Source organism: Octopus bimaculoides, chromosome 25, assembly GCF_046866305.1.
Source record: "Octopus bimaculoides isolate indiv1 chromosome 25, ASM4686630v1, whole genome shotgun sequence".
Classification (NCBI taxonomy): Eukaryota; Metazoa; Mollusca; class Cephalopoda; order Octopoda; family Octopodidae; genus Octopus; species Octopus bimaculoides.
The window spans coordinates 3464472-3485332 of NC_142952.1; the positions used below are offsets into that span (position 1 = coordinate 3464472).

Consider the following 20861-nt stretch of genomic DNA (forward strand, 5'->3'; position numbering starts at 1 on the left):
GAAGAAGTGCAGCCGAAAACGTTGAAGACATCTGTTTTCTATCAATTTCAAATGCTAAGGGGAGTATTGTAGTTCGCTTGAAGCATTGTTTGTAAAGAATAAAAAAGTTTTGAATGGTACAACGATGCACTGTAATACAAACAATAGGCTATATACCTGTTAGTCATCCATAGTCTGATAATATTACGGAATAAAATTCCTTCTTCAGATATTCTTAGATGGAGTTGCTGCTATAATCGGAATATCTGAAGAATGAAATTTATTCTGAAATATAATCAGACTATGGATGACTAAATTACAACGGGTACATAGCCCATTGTTTGTATTATAGTGTATTGTTGTACCATTCAAAACTTTTTATTCTTTACAAATGCTAAATATCGTTAACATAATTTTGAAGTCTGTGTTGTTTTGGAGAGAGAGAGATAGCTTTAGCAGATCTGGTGAAGGGCATTTACCAAGATACTACAATCTGTAACCTGGTGGTGTTTTAAGAAAACTAACTGTAGACAGATGAAAGGCTTCAGAGACCCCAATCAAGCCAAATACCGTGCTAAGTGTGAATTGCCAAAGAATTCTGTGAGGAATTTAGCATGTAAGTGTTTTACAGGATTCAGTTCCGAACGCCTCAACCCCACAAATAGCCTAGTTTATCACTGGCTCTTCAGATCATAATGCATTTTAAGACTGGCTTTCCATGGGAACTACTCTGTGCTGATGACCTAGTTCTCATAGCCAAGTAAGAAATTCCAAAAATGGAAGCAAAAGCTGAGAGTCAAGAAAGCTAAGAAAAACTTGCAATGACACAAAAGTTTTAGTTAGCAGGAAAGAAGACCGGATTCTGTTGTAATTTGCAGAGCGGCCAAGCTTGGTGTTGCAGAACAGTAGTAATTCCACATGGTTTATCTAATGTAAACTAGGAGTGTATCGGAACCGAGGCAAGTTGGCAGAAGAAGGAAATTTTTTTTTTTTTTTATGTGCCAGATGTAGAGAAGTAGTTAGCAGTAAGAGAACCTGTGGAATAAATTCTTTCAAATACCTGGAAGAATTCTGAGAAGTAATTGATAGCTTTTCTTATTTAGGTGACCTAATTAACAGCAAAGGTATTTACTCCAAAACATAGAACCCAGAGTACCAGCGTGGAGAATGTTTAGGGAGTTATTACTGATGCTGACAACTAAGTAATTTTCTCACAGAACAAAGTGTAGACTGGCAAGCATGGGAGACAATATTGAATGTGTTCCAGTCTTATTCTCTCTCCTCAGGTAAGCATTGACTTTACTGTAGTTTCTGAAGTAGCAATGGAAAAAACCCACCGAGATGTTTGTTAGAGTACAGAAGTAGGTAGGCTTAGATAATTAAACATATTTGGGAGATTAAATTACCGAGAAAAACCAACTCAAAGACACATCTGTATGACAAAACAAGAGTTAAAGTTGGTGCTACACACACGGAAAGTCGTTAACACAATAATCTAATTAAGAACTCACTGTGCAGAGAGGAAGAAGCTAATATAGTGATGATACAGCTGGGAGAAAGACAAAACAACAAGCAATGTTGCAACTTGAGAAAGAAACATTAATGTACAGGAAATACTGTAGTTGGTGACAGAAGTGGAATAAAGTGAATGTGTGTAAGTAACGCAGCATTTCTCACACTTTTACAGATCCAATTACAAAACAAAGCAACCACAGAGCCAGCCTCTGCTTGATTGTTTCACATGCTAGAAATAACAGTGGCCAAACCTCTCAAATAATAACACCCTACAAGCTTTAACAAAAAAAGGGGGGAAAAAAGATTTCTGGCCAGGGGGAGAAATATTACCTTGCCTGGAAATAGGTGAGAGTTGGTGACAGGAAAAGCATCCAGCTGTAGAAAATCTACCTCAGTAAACTCCATCTGATCCAAGCAAGAATGGAAAAGTGGACATTAAACATGATATGTATGAGGAAGGTGTGGAAAAGTTCTTGGCTTTGGGTAAAAGAAAATACAGGAGGGTCAGTTAATTATGATTTTATTCAACATATTCCCCTCTCAGATTCACACACTTATTGCAGCGGTCCTTCAGTTTTTCTAAGCCCTGTAAATGAACTCGGAAGGTTGGGCCTCCAACCAGGCCTTTCGCAATACCCTTAAAGCCAGGAACTTTTCAGCACCCCCTCATATGTACGTATGAATGCATGCATCTGTGTGTGGAGGGGCAAACTATGAACGCATGAAAATAAAATCAGTTCCATTAAAACCCGTAAAAACAATGGAAATACCTACCCCCAGTCACAGTGACAATGCAATTCATTCCGGCAGTTACAATAGTAATTATGCAGTGAAACACAGTCTGTGTATGTGGAGGAATAATTTCACACACACATGTACATTAAACATAGCAATACAATCTCTTTCAGATGCTTGTGTTTTAATATTTACTAGTTCAGCCTATACAGTCAGTGACCTCATATTTAAAAAATAACAGCAACACACACACAATGTAGTAACAATACACTCAAATACAAACCTCATTATTTAATGAAATAAATATTCACACACACACACACACACAAACTCCAGATGGTGAAGGTTTATTACAGTTAATAGTACAGTACACACACAAATACCAATGATTTGACTGCTATTTCCTAACAGAATGACCAACCAACCGCATATACCATGATGGGACTTAAACGAGCTAGCCACATGCATGGCTGTGTGGTAAGAAGCTTGCTTCCCAACCACATGGTCCCAGGTTCAGTCCCACTACATGACACCTTGGGCAAGTGTCTCCTACTATAGCCTCGGGTTGACCAAAGCCTTGTGAGTGGATTTGGTAAACAGAAACTGAAAGAAGCCCATTGTGTGTGTGTGTGTGTGTATATATATATGTGTGTGTGTGTGTGTGTGTGTGTGTGTGTGTGTGTGTGTGTGTGTGTGTGTGTGTGTGTGTGTGTGTGTGTGTGTGTGTCCCCTCCAACATCGCTTGACAACCGATGCCGGTGTGTGAACGTCTTTGTAACTTGGCAGTTCGGAAAAAAAAAAAACCCTAAAAAAAACCATAGACTAAATACCAGGCTTACAAAGAATAAGTCCTAGGGTTGATATGCTCAACTAAAGGCGATGCTCCAGCATGACCACAGTCAAATGACTGAAAGAATAAAAAGAAAAAAATATACATATACAATTTTACTTTCAACATATACCAGTTTAGTACATGAAGTCCCAGACGGTTGATATCAAAACGTATTCAAAACACATTTGAATTAGTGTCAGAGCCCTATTGATTTTAACTTTGCCTGATTACACACACACACAAATCTACATTACATTGTATTTTTCTTTTTTTCTGTAGCTTCCATTGTACTTCTCTGCCAGGAACATAATGGAAATTTTATCTCCTAGTAGCACAAGGTTTTTCTATTTTTAAATCCCGCACATGTCTGTCATTCCTGACTTTGTTTCACATCAGCTCAGAGCTTTCAGCTTGATCTTTAGGAGTTGATCCCATTTTCCCCCCACCATCTTGCATGACTACTCACAAGTGCACAGGGTGCTATAGGTTGCATATATATATACACACATATCCAAATACGTCTGTATATGTATCAAACATTGACAAAGTATTTCAAGGATTCACCATTAAGATCTCCCAAAAACCAACATATATACATACAATTATATATCATATATACGAAGACATACACATGCATGTATACATAGACACACACACACACATATATATATATATACATAGACACACACACATACATACATACACATTCACATACACCCCTTCAGTACTATCTTGCCTTTCCAATTGGAGGTAATCGTGTACCTCTCCTACAGCCAGATACCTGTTCTTGTGTTTCTCTCATGCTTTAACCTCTCATCACCCGGCACAAAGCCATCACACTCAATACTCCATCCACCTCAGTTGGAGGGGAGGAGGTCTTGTCTTGCTAGTTACTCGGTGACCCCACTGGTACTGGTGCCATGTAAAAAGCACCAGTACACTCTGTAAAATGGTTGGATTACACTAGATGTAACACACACTTACTGATTGTCCTGTGCTATACACACACATATTTCAGTATTATCCTTCATGTAGATGAAATAAGAGAAATTCAGAGCCGAACTAGTCACCACTGTTCCAATGTTATAATAATAACAAAACCATAGATGTTGGTGTATACTCACAGTCAGCCCGACCCTTCTTTCAAATGACGAAGTAATGTGATTTCAACTGTCACGAAAACCAGCCAACAGACAGACAGTCGTATGCAATTAATCGGCGGCTGTCTAATTACCTCACTTTGTGCAAAGTAATTATTGAAATGTTATTCGAGCCAGTAGTAAATCTTGTGTTAAAAATGATAATGACAGATGTTACTGGAGCCAATTTAGGAGGAGACAAACCAGTAAGAGAACCTCTTCATGACTGTTTGACCTCACAGATACAACAGCTAAATTCTTTGAAGTGTACAAACAACAATAAGTCCTCGACGATCAATACATGACTGAGAGAAGCGTAGGAGGTTATAGCTGGAATACACCATGATCATTATCATCAATTTAATGTCCACTTTTTTATGCCTGTATGGGTCAGACGAATTTTGCCAAGGCAAATTTTCTATGGCTGGGATGGCCTTCCTGTTGTGAACTCTCACCTGTTTCCAGGTAAGGTAATGTTTCCCCATGGCCAGATATGTTTTCACAGAAAACTGGAAATGAAGGACACCGCATGAATGACAAGCAAAGGAGACTCCCTCGTGTATAAGGACCCCCACCTAATTTTAGTGGAGGGCTTAAAATTGCAAAAAAGGTTTTGTAAGGGATTATAATACTATCCATATATAAGAAACTCCAATATTTTTTAAACCCAACTTCTGACAAAAAGGGTTCTTTATACACATTAAAATACAGTATATATGATAGGTTTCTTTCAGTTTCTGCCTACCAAATCCACTCACAAGGTTTTGGTTGGCCAGGGATTTTAGTAGAAGACACTTGCTCAAGGTGCTACACAGTAAGATTGAATCTAGAACCATGTGGTTGGGAAACAAACTTCTTACCACACAACTACACATGCATCAGCAATGAAATATCTGTTCATTCAGGGTTTAACAAGAGCACATCATAAGGAACTGTTAAGACCATATAAAAAAGGCTAACTTAACCTCCAACAGGGCTATTTTATCAATCTGGTGCCTTTATATATGTATATATATATATTTGGGAGAATATACAAAAAATAACAACAGACGAGGACAGGTGGTGTAAATAACAAAAGTATATATTAGTATGACGCTCGGGAATACGGAAAGTCTTTGACGTTTCGAGCTACGCTCTTCAACAGAAAGAATACGGAGACAAGGAGAAAAACACGGAGAAAAAAAAAAAATTGGGAGAAATACATACAAATATATACAAGTGAGTGGACAAATAAAACAAAGGGTACTCAACACATTTATTGGGAGTTACATGCATTCGGATTTCCACTGGCCTGAGGAAAAGCCCCTGTTAGGGGCTTTAAAACGTTGAGTGGCGCAGAATCCAAAGCAAACTGTCTAATCAGGAAAAAATTATAATTGTTGTTATTATCATCATTATTAAATACAAAACCTGTTCTTGTAAATAGCCGTGACCAGAGAAGAAATATTCTATGCAGTGAAGTGAACTATATACTGCGGTAAAATCAATTATCATAAATATTTCTCAGAGAATTTTAAGGAAATCTCGGTGCTACGAGAACAGACTAATTTAGAAATTCCCTTTCTATCCCATGAAAGCAGAAAAAAAAAACTATAAAAAATACAACATATTTAATCTTAAAAAAAAAAATTTTAATTTTGGTTCTTTTTGTTTTATTCTATGTATTTACTAGTGTATATAAGGCATTATACCCCACCACCAAAAAAAAAAAAAAAATCTAAAAAACCCACCCCCACACCCTGTCCTATATTATACGCTTTAATGCACTGGAAACTTTTTTTTTTTCTCCCCCTCAATATGTGCTCTGCTGAAATTATGGTGCAACTAATATGCCTGAGTGTCTTTTATACCATCAAATACAGTAATTAAAACCACACACACACACAGCTGACTTTTAATTTAAGCTCAGCATGCAATCTTTCTTTTATTTGATTTATTAATTTAATCATTATTTATTTTTTTTATTTTTCCAAACACAACATCCAGCTGGTGAGTATCATATCAAAAGAAAAACGGAACGCTTCTTCAAAGACTACTGCTGTAGAATTTACCATAATTTGAATCAATAAATTTTCTATTACCAGATTTACGGCAGTTTTATGCCTGCATTTAAATCACTAATTGTCTGATTTCAGTGTCAAGAACTGTTTGAAAAAAGGAAATTAGCAGACTTTAAATGCCATTTGTTCTTTTGTTATATAACTGCTCGACTATTTTAAACAGAAAAATACTACTTCTACACCGTCTATCTGCCTGTCTGTAATGTGCTATAGCTATTCATGTCTTACCGGAGCACACAAAATCTATGCCAGTCTCCCTAACCAAATAACAAGTATTTAAGGATGGGGAAAAAAAAATTGCATAAAAAATTTTTTCATAATTGATGTCTTTTTTTTTTAGAAAATTTTTGACTTAAAATTCATGCTTTTTTTTTGTCTTTTGACAAACAAGAATACATTGACACCCAATCAAACACACACACACACAAGCAAACATAAAAAAAGATGGGCTGTGTGGTAAGTAGCTTGCTTACCAACCACATGGTTCCGGGTTCAGTCCCACTGCGTGGCACCTTGGGCAAGTGTCTTCTACTATAGCCTCGGGCCGACCAAAGCCTTGTGAGTGGATTTGGTAGACGGAAACTGAAAGAAGCCGGTCGTATATATGTATATATGTGTATATGTTTGCGTGTCTGTGTTTGTCCCCCCAACATCGCTTGACAACCGATGCTGGTGTGTTTACGTCCCCGTAACTTAGCGGTTTGGCAAAAAGAGACCGATAAAATAAGCATTAGGCTTACAAAGAATAAGTCCTGGGGTCGATTTGCTTGACTAAAGGTGGTGCTCCAGCATGGCCACAGTCAAATGACTGAAACAAGTAAAAGAGTAAAAGAGTAAGTGTTTGAATATCCCTTTTCTGAGCCGCATAAGAAATTCTTGGGGCTGTTTATCCTCAGGATTAGTTGTAATGGAGCAGACCATACAAGCATATAGACATATACATATTTTTATAAGCTGCAAATATCTAAACACATTTATAAATCGTATTGTCTCCACTCAAATTATAAATTGAAACTCAGCTCAATTTGAGCACTTCGATTCTAGCCTGTCTACGAATATTGTTAATTAATAACAATAGCTATAAAATAGTATAATTTATATATACATACATACATAAAGATCCAAGGATCTTTCCCAACCACATGGTTCTGGGTTCAGTCCCACTGCATAGCACCTTGGATCAATGTCTTGTAATATAGCCTAAGGCCAACCAAAGATCTGTGAGTGAATTTGGTAGACAGAAACTGAAAGAAGCTCATTATATGCGTGTGTGTGTGTCTTTGTGTTTGTCCCCCACCTCCGCTTGACAACTGGTATTGGTTTGTTTATGTCTCTGTATTTTGTGGTTTGGCAAAAAGAGGCTGATAGAATAAGTACCAGGCTTTTCAAAAAAGTACTGGGGTCAAATTATTTCACAAAACCCTTCAAGGTGGGGCCCCAGCATGGCCACAGTCCAATGACTGGAACAAGTAAAAGATAAGATATATATATATATGGCAGTGCTTCAGCATGGCCACGTACTTAGGGCTGAAACATAACAAAACAAACAAATAAATAAATACATAAAAATAATCAGGTTGGACAATGTAATTAGTCCTTGGCATACAAAAACGAGAAGTCACAGCTGAAGGGCCTTTGGCCATGGGCCCACTTAACCCGGGTTGATGAAGGGCTCAACAACAAACTACTCCCCCACCTCCGGACATCCTTGATCTCGAGGGCCAACATTAAACTAATTAGCTTTATACGGTGGAGACAGAGAGGAATAAATTGTGCAATCGGATAGCTTAACTTTAGTAAATAGCATTTAGTAAAAAATGATAATTGCAAAATAACCACAGCTAAAACTACTGAACTAACTAGTTCAGTCCTTGCTGGTGGAATTTATAACAGAAGCAGATTAAATGATGGCATGGCCTATGTGAGAGCTGACAGCCGAAGATAGAGCATAGAACACTTGACTAATAGTAGTAGTAACTATACAGAAGAATGCCGAGTGAAGAACGTTGAACTTTCCTGGCGAAATAACAGAGGAACATTGTACTGCAGATATGCATAAGCCTACTAGCATCAATACAAGCTTATTAAATGAGCAAACGAGGAAGCAATCATCATCATCGTTTAATGTCTGCTTTCCATGCTAGCATGGGTTGGACGATTTACTGAGGACTGGTGAACCAGATGGCTACACCAGGCTCCAAGATAACTGAAAGTTCAAGTGTCAGAGAAGAACCAAGAAAGCATGTTATCTCTCAGAATTACAGAGTATGAGACGGGATGAAGGTTATACACAACAACAACAACAACAATTGGAAAGAAGCAATAATGTAAACCTATCCAACCCAGGAGAGAATTGGAAAAAAAAAAAAAAATCCGCCCATGTTAATTATTTTTCAAAATCCAACCGCACACAAACACACCTGAGCTTCGTTAGCACAAACATTTAGCAGAAAAATCAAGGAAGATGGAGATGATTGCAAAGTGACTGTAAATGAGTGAATAATAATACCAAACAATACTATACAAAAAAAAAAAGGTAAATTAGTAGAATCAATAGAGCAGGGCATTGAGTAGAATGCTTTGTTGGTATTTGTTTTAGTTCACAGAAATTTCAAGTTCATTGTTGAAATCAAGAGAATCCATAGAAAATGGAAACAAAAAGACACATATTACATAGTTTGGTTTCTAAAGTATGTAATATATATAACTAGAAGATGCCAGAGCAGGTAGAGTGGACGATATAATACAAAGAGCTGTAATGTTGACAAACACCAGAGTCTATAATCAATGGTGGTGTAGACGTTAGACAACGGTGTAATGATTTATATACTAAGTAGAAACCAGTTTTATGAGTCTTTTGATACCAACTTGCTAGAGAGCAGAAACTACCTCTGGTTCTCTGGTCCAAAGCCGATTGTTTTAAAATATCTCAAACTGAATTTCATGTAAGATGTTTTTTAAAATATGTTATAGGTGCAGCCGTGGTTGTATGGTTGAGAAGTCTGTTTCCTGACCATGTGGTTTCAGGTTCAGTAGCACTGCATAGCACCTTGAGCAATAGTTGACCAAAGCCTCACTGGGAGAGGATTTGGTAGACAGAAATTGAAAGACGCTTGTTGTATATATATATATATATATATATATATATATGTGTGTGTGTGTAAGTGTGTGTGTGTGTGTGCATATCTGTGCAGCTTTGTCTGATGTTAGGGGCGTTTGTAAATGAGCATTACCATTATACAAGCAATGTTCTTTGTTTCCAGTCTTTCAGGTCTACCTTGCTTGGAAACAGGTGGGGATTGGCAACAGGAAGGACATCCAGTCATAGAAAATCTGTTTCAACCTGCTCTGTCTGACCCATGCAATCATGGAAAAGTGGACATTATGATGATGGTGGTGGTGGTGGTGATTCCCAACCAATTTGAATACTGGAGAAATGAGTTCTAAATTCCTCCACTGTTTGTTTCAAAAATTATTTAAAACACATGGCTTCTATAGTTTCATGAGAAATATGCTTTGCAGAAGTTCAACGCTTTCGATACCAACCCAGCTGAAACCACCTCTGGTTCTGTAGTACAAATGTCTTGTTTCCATAAGTTCTGAATTAAAATTTTCCACCAAACCTTAATCACAATTTATGTTCCTAACAGCAGCTAAGTTATTTTACTAAATTCTTTGTTATACCTAAATTTAATTGAAAGAAACACAGAGCATCTCAACAGAAATATGGTAACAAAAGGGTTAATTAATAAAGCTCTCAAAGTTAGGTTTCCTGTCTTCCCAAACACTTCAAATTTTTCTCTTTATCTGAAACAGAAGAACTTATATATATCTGATGTCAAACAAAGCCCACCCAAATCTGCAAACTATATTAAATATGTAGTGCTATTATATATACTGGAGCTACTGTAATCTCTTCTTAAAGTTGTATAGTCTAATATAGGTCAATGCATAATGTCACGCTACGTGCAGTGCCTACTCACAAGTCTTGCCTAGCAGCAGATCAGCTCTGATTGAGCTATGAACAAACAGTTATTCCAGCAGCAACCATCTTAAAAAAGACTTATTGAAGAATAATCATCAAAAGTGCTTTCTTTTCTCAAGGCAGTGAGACAATTTTGAGGGAGGTTTCACTGCTGTTATTTCAGATGAGAATTATAATGTTGCAGTAATTTAGTCCTCTACAGTAATCCTACGCCATATCACAGTTCACCCATCGTGGTTTATTATTTAAGCTCACGTCGATTCCTCCTTGGTGTTGTTTCGCATTTATAATAAAAGAAATTATACAGTACAGTAGTGTTTCTACTTCACCAATTTTTACCTATTGCGTGGGGTCTTGGAATGTACCACCCACAATAGTCAAGAGAAGGACAGTTATATCAAAAGTATTAATAAACTTACATGTTCAATGTTTTATTTGAATACATGAACATTTAAAAAAGTAAAACTTTTTTCTTCAACCCCTCACTACCAAATGTCAATCCTGATAGTAATTAGCTACCATAGATCAAACATCAGTGTTACTATAGATAGGAAAACACAATTAATATTTATTGACATGCAATTATGGTGTATGTATAAATTACACACACACACACACACACACAATCTATTGGTTACGTGTACTTAAATTAATTCAATGAAACTTCTTTTTATAAGAAAACATTTGTTTTTTGTGTATTTTTCTAAATGGAATCTTTGTTTATATGCAAACTGTATGATAATTTTTCAGTAAAATTTAGTCTTTCCCTTTGTGTAAAACTCACCTTGTGAAAATACTTCTTTTCTTTTTACAGTAAAACATGATTTTGAATCTTTATTTTCACATATATAGAAATATTTACACCTATGTTAAAAAGTAAAATTCGTTTTATGTGTAGTAAGAAGCTTGCTTCCCAACCACATGGTTCCTGGTTCAGTCCCACTGTGTGGCACCTTAGGCAAGTGTCTCCTACTATAGTCTTGGGCCAACCAAAGCCTTGTGAGTGGATTTGGTAAAGGGAAACTGAAAGAAGCCTGTTGTGTGTGTATGTATATATATATATATATATATATATATGATGATGATGATATATATATATATATATATATATATATATATATATATATATATGTATGTATCTGTGTGTATATGTTGGTGTGTCTGTGTTTGTCCCCCCAACATCACTTGACAACCGATGCTGGTGTGTTTACGTCCCTGTAAGTTAATGGTTTGGCAAAAGAGACCAATAAAGTACTAGGCTTACAAAGAGTAAGTCATGAGGTCGATATGCTTGACTAAAGGTGGTGCTTCAGCATGGCCACAGGCAAATGTTACCTTGCTTGGAAACAGGTGAAGTTTGACAACAGGAAAAGTATCCAGCCGTAGAAAATCCATCTCAACAAGTTCCATCTGACTCATGTGAGCATGGAAAAGAAGGCATTAAAACAATAACGTGGACGATTATGTATACACACACATATACATACATACATGTATATATATGGATAAGAGTGTATGTGTGTCTGTGAGCGACTGTTGTCATTTTGTACCATCACTTCTCACAGTCTGAGCAAAAAAAAAAAATGTATGGGGATTGTCATGTTTACATTCCCAGCAGATGATACATCCTGTTACTCTGCCCTTTCCGAGGCCAAAAGGACAAAGAAAAAAAAAAAACTTACTTGGAAAAACAAGCATGGTTGGCACAGGTATGACATTCAGTTGCAAAATTCTACCTCAAATAAATCTTCATGTAAGCTAACATTTTCCCAGCAAGGGAAAATGTTAAAAGAACACACACACACACATATGTATATATAATCTCTCTATCTATATCCATCTCTCTCTCTCTCTCATATATATATATATATATATGTTTACTTTTAGGTCAACATAGGATTTCAGATGATTATAAATGCAGAATCTAAGTCCAGACCCAGTTGTAAAATAAATGCCAGTTAAGTTCTGAATCAATAATGCACACCAGCCATTTATCTCAGCCAGACTCTCCAATTACAAAAAGCTTGATTGTTCAGATGTCACAAGAAAGACGAGAAAGGGCACGGTGACTGATATTCTAACCGACTGGCATAAGTACTACTAACATGAAGAATATGGCTGGGGCTGAGGCGGCTGAGGTGAAAGATGCGTTTATTGTGCAGAGTCCTTGAAGGCAGGTTCTCAAGTAAAATGATACACTTCAAATATGCATATATACACATCAAATACATGTATGTTCTATAAATATACAAACAGTGAAATTGTATATGTACAAAGTAATTTACACATACACACATACCTTACACTCACACTATATCATCATTTTAGTGTCCGCTTTTCCATGTTTGTATAGGTCATACGGAATTTGTTGAGGCAGATTTTCTAAGGCTGGATGCCTTTCCTGTCAGCAACCCTCACCTGTTTCCAAATAAAGTAATATTTCCCCATGTTCTCATAGAAGATTGGAAACAAAATGAAGGGCACCGCTCGTATGACGGTGACACTAATTGATAATTATTACACCAAGTCAAGACAAAGAAACTGTAACACACACAGCAGGCTTCTTTCAGTTTCCATCCACCAAATCCACTGGCAAGGCTTTGGTCAGCCCAGAAGAGGCACTTGTTCAACGTGCCACACAGTGGAACTGAACATAAAGTCAGGTGGTTGGGAAGCAAACTTCTATCGATACAGCCTGCAATGGTAGTCTGCTATCAAAATGAGGATCTAGTTGTTGGATCAGTTGCATTGCCTGCCCCTGCGTAACTGTCTGAGTATTCCGCATACACAAGCACCCATAACATAATTCTCAGACAGAATCGACATGACACGGTGCATGACAAGTACAATCCATTCAATAGGCTTCTCTACAGTTTCGCAATCTCACACCAACGTTAACCCCTTTCGTTACCATATTTCTCTTGAAATTAAGGCAGCAAGCTGACAGAAATGTTAGCACGCTGGGCGAAATGCTACCAAATTCACTCACACGGCATTGGTTAACCTGAGGCCCAAGGTGTCAGATGGTGGAATTGAACCTGAAACTACATGGTCACAAAGCAAGATCTTGAACCACGTATCCACATAAAATATTACTATACAAACACACACGTGCACACATATTATATATCATAGCAAAATTGATTATCTCTAGATATATATACATACATACATATATATATATATATACATACATACATATATATATATATACATATACACATATATATATGTAAAAAAAAACAAGAAAAATGCAGATAAACAAAAATGCCACCCATTCTGTGATATAATGTAATCTAAGCCGAAAATGTAATATTTTCAGAACAGTCGCATAAAAGCAGAAAATGGAATATCAAGTTAATTGCAGAGACATGTTAAGTTTGCGTGAGGACAGACAGATACACACACACGGACGCACGCACATACATTTTGCGTTCATTGTGCAGGAGCAACTGTTTATCTTAACTATAAATAAGCCTTAACACGAAGCAGCTGTACATTCTTTGAAAATGGCAAATCATGTGTATGTGGGAATGTCAGTTTGCGAAGCATAGGAATCAAAAGTCAGACACAAATGCAACCCCACACAGACAGACACACACACACACACACGTATATATATATATATTTATTGAACTTTTACAAGGCAGTGACTTTGGAGTTTCATCTGACAAAGGCCAGCGGGCTAAAAACTTTGAAGTCACTGTCAACCACCTTCTTGTAAAAGTTTAATAAACAGGTACTCCACAAAAAAAAAAAAAAGTATTGAGTACTTCAGCCAAATGCCAAACTGTTTTTATTATAACTAGACAGAAAAACAGTGTGTATGTGTGTCTATATACATATTTGTAAATACATACATACATATATATATATATATATATATATATATATATATATATATATATATATATATATATAGGATAATGAAAAATAATAATAAGGCAGAATGCTAAACTGGAAGCATATTTCAATAAAGATTTCTCTAGCCGGCTTTCATTATGAAGCAAATTTTCAAGAAGAGGGAGAATGAAAATGTTTTTTACAAAGAAGTACAAAAGGAAGAAAATAATATATAAAAAAATAAACATACCAATACATTATATTGTCTTTGAGCTTTTGAAGTTCAATGGTAATCTATGTAGATAATAGTTGGAAAAATAAGGATGCATGAGAATTGATAGTTGTGTTAGGTTTAAAGAAAGGGCTAAAAGTTTGTGTTAAGCAGGAAGTGTGGTGTCAAAACAGGAAGTGTGTGTAAGGGGAGACAAATCTTTTTAGTTGGAGCTATGAACTCTTTTTTCAACAGGAAGAGTTCATAACTCCAACTAAAAAGATTTGTCTCCCCTTACACACACTTCCTGTTTTGACACCACACTTCCTGCTTAACACAAACTTTTAGCCCTTTCTTTAAACCTAACACAACTCTCATGCATCCTTATTTTTTCAACCATTATACATGAATTACCATTGAACTTCAAAATCTCAAAGACAATATAATGTATTGGTATATTTATTTTTTTATATATTATTTTCTTCATTTTGTACTTCTTTGTAAAAAACATTTTCATTCTGCCTCTTCTTGAAAATTTGCTTCGCAATGAAAGCCTGTTAGAGAAATCTTTATTAAAATATGCTTTCAGTTTAGCATTCTGCCTTATTATTTTTCATTTTCCTATTATTTCTCCACGTGCGGTTAACACAACCCCACTATTTACTGACTTATATATATATATATATATATATACAGATACACACAGACGTATACATACATTTATATATATACTCACACACACATATATATATATATACATACACACATGTTGTTTTGCTACTAGACAAGATTTCATAACAAACAAAATGCATTTAGTTTATCAACAACTCAATTCACACAAAAGCACAATTTAGTGGATCCTCGCGGGCACAATTATTAGCTGCAAGTGAATAACAGTATGGCTGATTAGAAGTCTGCAATGAGTCGTTAATAAGATTATAATTTTTAACCTCATCTACACCAAGTTTTAATTAGAGATTAAACCAATCAAATTACAGTATTATCTCTTATAATACTACAGCAGCCATCGGAAGACATAAACATGGATGTGTGGTTAAACCATGAAATAGGAAACATTCGCCCAAACACCACCCTTTAAATAAGTGGTTTTTCAACTGGGGTCCATATGGCCCCTGGGGCCTTGTATAAGATTTTGTTAAAAATTCATGTGCGATAAACTGCGTGTACTGCTACTATTACTACTTCTACTACTAGTACTACTACTACTACTACTACTACTACAATGCACAAAATATTTTAATCTTCTAATACAACTCCTAATAATATTTAGTTATAAAAATACTGTAGGATTTTTTTAAATATATTCATTGAATGGTTATGGAGGTCCTGTAGAGTAAAATAGCAGTGAAAGGCCATAGCACCAGATCCCCACCCCTCAGGTCGGTGCAAGCGGAGATGTGGTCAGCTGAAGACGTGGTTCATGACAGTCAAAGCAGAAATGGAACCCGTCACTGACCCTCAAACTTTTGGTGTTTGTTGCTGGAACCGGGAATGGCTTCAACATGCTGCAGAATTAACCTGCAGACAGACGTGCAGGGACCACTTTGAACCGTAATACAGTGAACTCAATAGGAGCCGGCTTAACCCTTCCTGGGTGAATGTCATTACAAGACAAGAGAGAAGAAAGGGGTCCACAGGTAGAAAATGGTTGAGAACCACAACTTTAGATGATACCTTGGGCAATTGTCTCCTACCCATAGGCAGTGGGTTGACCTAATCTTTGTGAGTGAGGCTGGGTAGGCAGAAATTAAATAGAAGCTTATCAGATAGCTATGTATGTGTTGTATTTTAAATCTCCGTAAATTAGTGGCTCAGCAAAAGGGACCAATAGAATAAGTACTAGGCTTACAAAGAGTAAGTCCTGGGGTCGATTTGCTCAACTAAAGGCGGTGCTCCAGCTTGGCCGCAGTCAAATGACTGAAATGAATAAATGAATAAAAGAATATATATATATATATATATATATATATATATATATATATATAAAATTCTATTTAGAAAGCCAATATTTAACATCAGTGAGAGTGATAGAAAGGTAAAAGAGAGATTTAATATTAGAAGTACCAGAACCATATAAACCTCCCGTTTTCATTTGCTCTCACCTCTTTTGTATTACTTGTATAATTCAAGAAACAGTTGGTAAACTGCAAGCGTAGGTTCAGTCCCACTATATGAAGGTATTTTGGGCAAGCGTCTTCTACCACAGCCTCAGGCTGACCAATGTCTTTCGAGAGAGGTTTTTGTGGATAGAAACTCAACAGAAACCCATTATGTCATCGTGTCTGTTTAAGGTGCGCTCCATGCTAGCATGCACTGAACAGTCCAACAAAGACTGACCAGCATAAGGGCTCTGTGTTGACTTCCAGTGTCCACTTTGACGAGATTTTGACACCTGGATGTTCTTAACGCCAACCAGTTTAGAAAATAGTGGGTGCTTTTACGCATGGCATCTGTAATAGTGAGGTTGTCAAGGAACTCATAAAACAAGACCCTTTCGACAGAGAAGTGACACAGCATTGAAAGGGGTAGCTTTGAGCCAGGTGTGTGTGTATGTGTGTTTTAATAATATGCAGAGGCGAAAGATGTAAACATAAGCAAGAAACTGGGAAACCAGTGCTTTCAAAGTAAAACTGCTTGTAGTGTTTGTTCTGCCCAAGTTACACAAATGCTCCCTTGTTAATTAAACTGTGAACCAGTGACTGGCTCGTTAGAAACCCACAACCAAAGATGTTACTGTTCACCAGAGGATATAAAATAAAACAAACTAAAATAAAATAGAGAGAGAGAGAGAGAGGTAGCGAGAGGGAGATAGCTTTAGGACACACAAATGAGCATCAGAAGTAAAGTGCCGAAGGAGTAGAGAGACTGTCTCTAGGAGTATCAATAACACAACACACTTAAAACATGCTGGATACAACCATGAAACACGGCAAACGGAAATACATATACCATATTGACAGGAAATGACTGAGTTGAGCTTTGATCGCCAGGAGTAATGATATTGAAGCAGGAAACTGAAAAAAACGGCAGTATGTTAATTAGAACCATTGTTTTCTAAATTTGAAAGACAACTACGATGGCTTGGACATGCAATGGGAGTAAAAACAATACCAACTTTGTTAAAACTGTCGAGAATGGGTGGGTTATGTGAGATGGGAGATTATCTAGACCCCTACCCCAAAAAAAGGGCATGGAATATGGATTGCCTGTGTTCATACCAGCAATCTGAAAAATCTCTCCTGGTTCCACATTACAAAATGTAACGGGAGAACTTTTTGGTTAAATTATATTCTAAACACCAACGTCATTAAGGAAAAAGTTAATTAAAGCAAACTTTTTCAAAATCCTGATTATTTTCAAAAATCAATTTAAAAACACCGACAAAGAAAGGATTTCATTAGAAATCTGATCAAGAAAGGTTTAACCCTTTCGATACCAACCCGGCTGAAACCGGTTCTGGCTCTGTAGTACAAATGTCTTGTTTTCATTAAGTTTTGAATTAAAATCTTCCACCAAACCTTAGTCACAATTTATGTTCCTAACACCAGCTAAATGATAACTAAGTTATTTTACTAAATTCTTTATTATATTTAAAATTAATTGAAAGAAACACAGAACATCTCAAAATAAACGTGGTAACAAAAGGGTTAAGTAAATGACATCATATTGAAATGTTAAGTACTTTAGCCCTTTTTCGCACCAATCTGCCTAAGTTCACCTCTAGTTTCACAATACAAAACTGTTTCTGTTTAAAGCTTTCATACTGAAAACAAAACTTTCCATCATAATTCATATTATCTGGCAAACAGAAGTTTAATCATGACAAAATTAGTTATTTTTTGACTAAATCCTTCCAAATCTTTGATTATATTCAGAAATATAACAGAAAACACACTTTGTTTCACTGGAAAAAACACTCATGAAATAATTAAATGTGCCAACTAGGGGGGAATTGTTTGGGTAGTAAGCAGTATGAGCATAAAAAAGATGTAGTTATGTTTAAACTTAGCAAAATGTCTGCTGCTCTAAAATAGAGACTGATGGAATAATGACATGTCTAATCAACCTTTAATTATGGGAGGGGGGGGGGCACAGCACATTTATGATAATTGAAGTAATTTGTGGAGAACTTTCCTGGCAACTCAGACCTATCAACAGGTGATAAGCCAAGATAATCTGTAGATGCCAAACCAACACCCGGCCAGACTATATATACACATACACATGCATGAGCCCAGCTAGGCTGCTTCTACGTGGTTGTGTGATATGCTAGAAACAGCAACCAAATACCCTCATACTCTACCACCTTACGAAAGGACATGAGATAATGTGGCACTGGGTTGCCTACACATGTGAAACGAGGTGGGATGGCCATGTCTGGAATGGCTTTGAGAAGTCTACTTCATCAGAATTGATGTGGGGGCTTAACAACACCACCAATGATCCGCACATGTACTCATGATAGAAAAATTACTGAAGGATACATAGGAAGAGGTGGTAATATGGGGCCCAGAAACATTGAGATCGTGCAGGTAGTTCTTGCTTAGACCCAGCTTTTTAAGATGGCAGAGTGTGATAAGGGAAAGGCATTTGTGCCTTTGCAGGACATTGTTGGCAAGAACTGACATGTGATCCACTGCTATGGATGTCAAAGAAAGGCCTTATTTGAGCTGATCATTCTAAACACAATGTAGATCGACTCAGCAGGGATACTGGATGCTTCCCCAAAGGATGGCATATATGGGTTTAGAATGCTCAAGCAAGCTCAATCAGATGATAACGTGTGATTTATTTATTGTTTTTTTTAAAGATCGTTTTGGTACCAAATCTACCTACAAGCATCCTGGTATTACAAAACCACTCATTTTAAGGAATTCATAATTTAATTAAAACCTTATTTTGAAAGTCTTTTAAGTTAAGTTCTAAACACCAGCTTCATATCATTAAGCAATTTTGAGGGGGTGGATTTAAGTCAATACCACAAACCCTGTAATTTGATTAATTCTTTATTCTATCAGTCCCAGGGAGATGAAAGGCAAAGTTAACCTAGGGAGAATGTAAACTCAGCACACAAACAGCGGGAAGAAACACCACAAGGCATTTTTGCTGAACACTTCATGACTGCCATTCCACCACCTACTTAATTCTAATTTAGACATATAACAATTTTGAGGGGGAGGGTAGTTGATAACATTGACCCCCAGTACTTGACTGGTACTTATCACTTATCAACCCTAAAATGATAGAAACAAAAACTGGCCCAACCAAGATTTGAACTCAACGTAAGAAGCAGCAAAAATACCACATAACATTCATCAGATCGAATGCGCTTACAATACTGATTAATCAACAGCCCCCTCTTAATAATTAGGGTTTCAAATTTTGTTGCTTTATTTTATTTACCCCAGAAGAATGAAAGGTAAAGTTAATCAGGGTGGGATTTGAGCTCAGAATGTAACGCGTCAGAGAAAATACCGCTAAGCATTTTGTCAGACATGCTAACCATTCTGCCAGCTCACCCCTTTTAATAATAATAATAATAATAAAAACGTCAATTATTTTCGAAGGATAACGAATTTCATTGGAAATAGGGTCTCAAAAGGGTTAAAGAAGACTAGTATTGTTATTTCTAGCAGGTTAAGTGGCCACATAGGGAATCATCAGCTCAGACATTAAAATTTCTATGAATGGGTATTCCTTAACAACATACATTTACCATGAAATCAACAACAGGAAAATAAAACATGAAATGAAAAACATTTGAGATATAATTTCAAGACTTCATTAACAAAAAATCAATATTTGTGACATAATTTTCTTATATCCAAGCATACAGTTCAGGTGTTAACATGCTAACATTTTCTCAGTTGATATTAGAAATTAGATTTTTCCCCCACTTTTTTTACAGACTTGTGTATTAAGTTTAAGAATCTTTCAAGATATTACAAAACAGATTTTAAGCAACAAAAATTAACACAAATTTTGAATTCTATTTACATCTCTCTGTGTCACTCTTCATACGTGTGTGTGTGTGTGTGTGTGTGTGTGTGTGTGTGTGTGTGTGTGTGTGTGTATTACTGGCATGGCTGTGTGGTTGAGAAGCTCGCGGCAGTGTGGTCTTGGGTTCAGTTCCACTGTGCAGCACCATGGACAAGTGTCTTCTATAGTTTTTTGAGTTAAACAAAGTCTTGTGTGTAGATTTGGTAGACTGAAACTAGAAGAAGCCTATTATATAGGGAAAGGCAAAGGGGCCGATACAGCTTTGCACCAGTGACATCGCAATTCATTTCTACAGCTGAGCGAACTGGAGCAACGTGAAATAAAGTGTCTTGCTCAAGAACACAACACACAGCCCAGCCTGGGAATCAAACTCACTACCTCATGATTGTGAACCCAATGCTCTAACCACTGAGCCATGCACCTTTACTTTACCCACATGAATGCTGTATAGCGACTAATTGCAAATATAAATGGCTGGAATGGAATACATCTGAAATACATGTGGAAATATGTAGAAACTATTTATTAAAACAGATATAAA

The 20861-nt window shown here is 36.5% G+C and overlaps 1 protein-coding gene across 50 annotated transcripts in view; it reads right to left on the reverse strand.

The window, feature by feature from the left end:
- LOC106868757 (RNA-binding protein 5-A) overlaps positions 1-20861 on the reverse strand; it is a 77777-nt gene that overhangs the window by 41171 nt on the left and 15745 nt on the right. For 26 of the 50 annotated variants that reach the window (XR_016238416.1, XR_016238409.1, XR_016238415.1 and 23 more), the window contains exon 2: positions 17270-17334. The exons of 22 other annotated variants lie outside the window; for them this stretch is intronic. Coding sequence is in view for 22 of the 28 variants with exons in the window: in XM_089342099.1 (XP_089198225.1) it covers positions 17270-17272 (3 nt within the window). In the remaining 6 variants the exon portion in view is untranslated. Of the gene's footprint in view, positions 1-1824; positions 1900-17269; positions 17335-20861 lie in introns of all 50 variants that reach the window. 2 more of the 50 variants (XM_089342080.1, XM_089342079.1) reach the window with 1 other exon arrangement.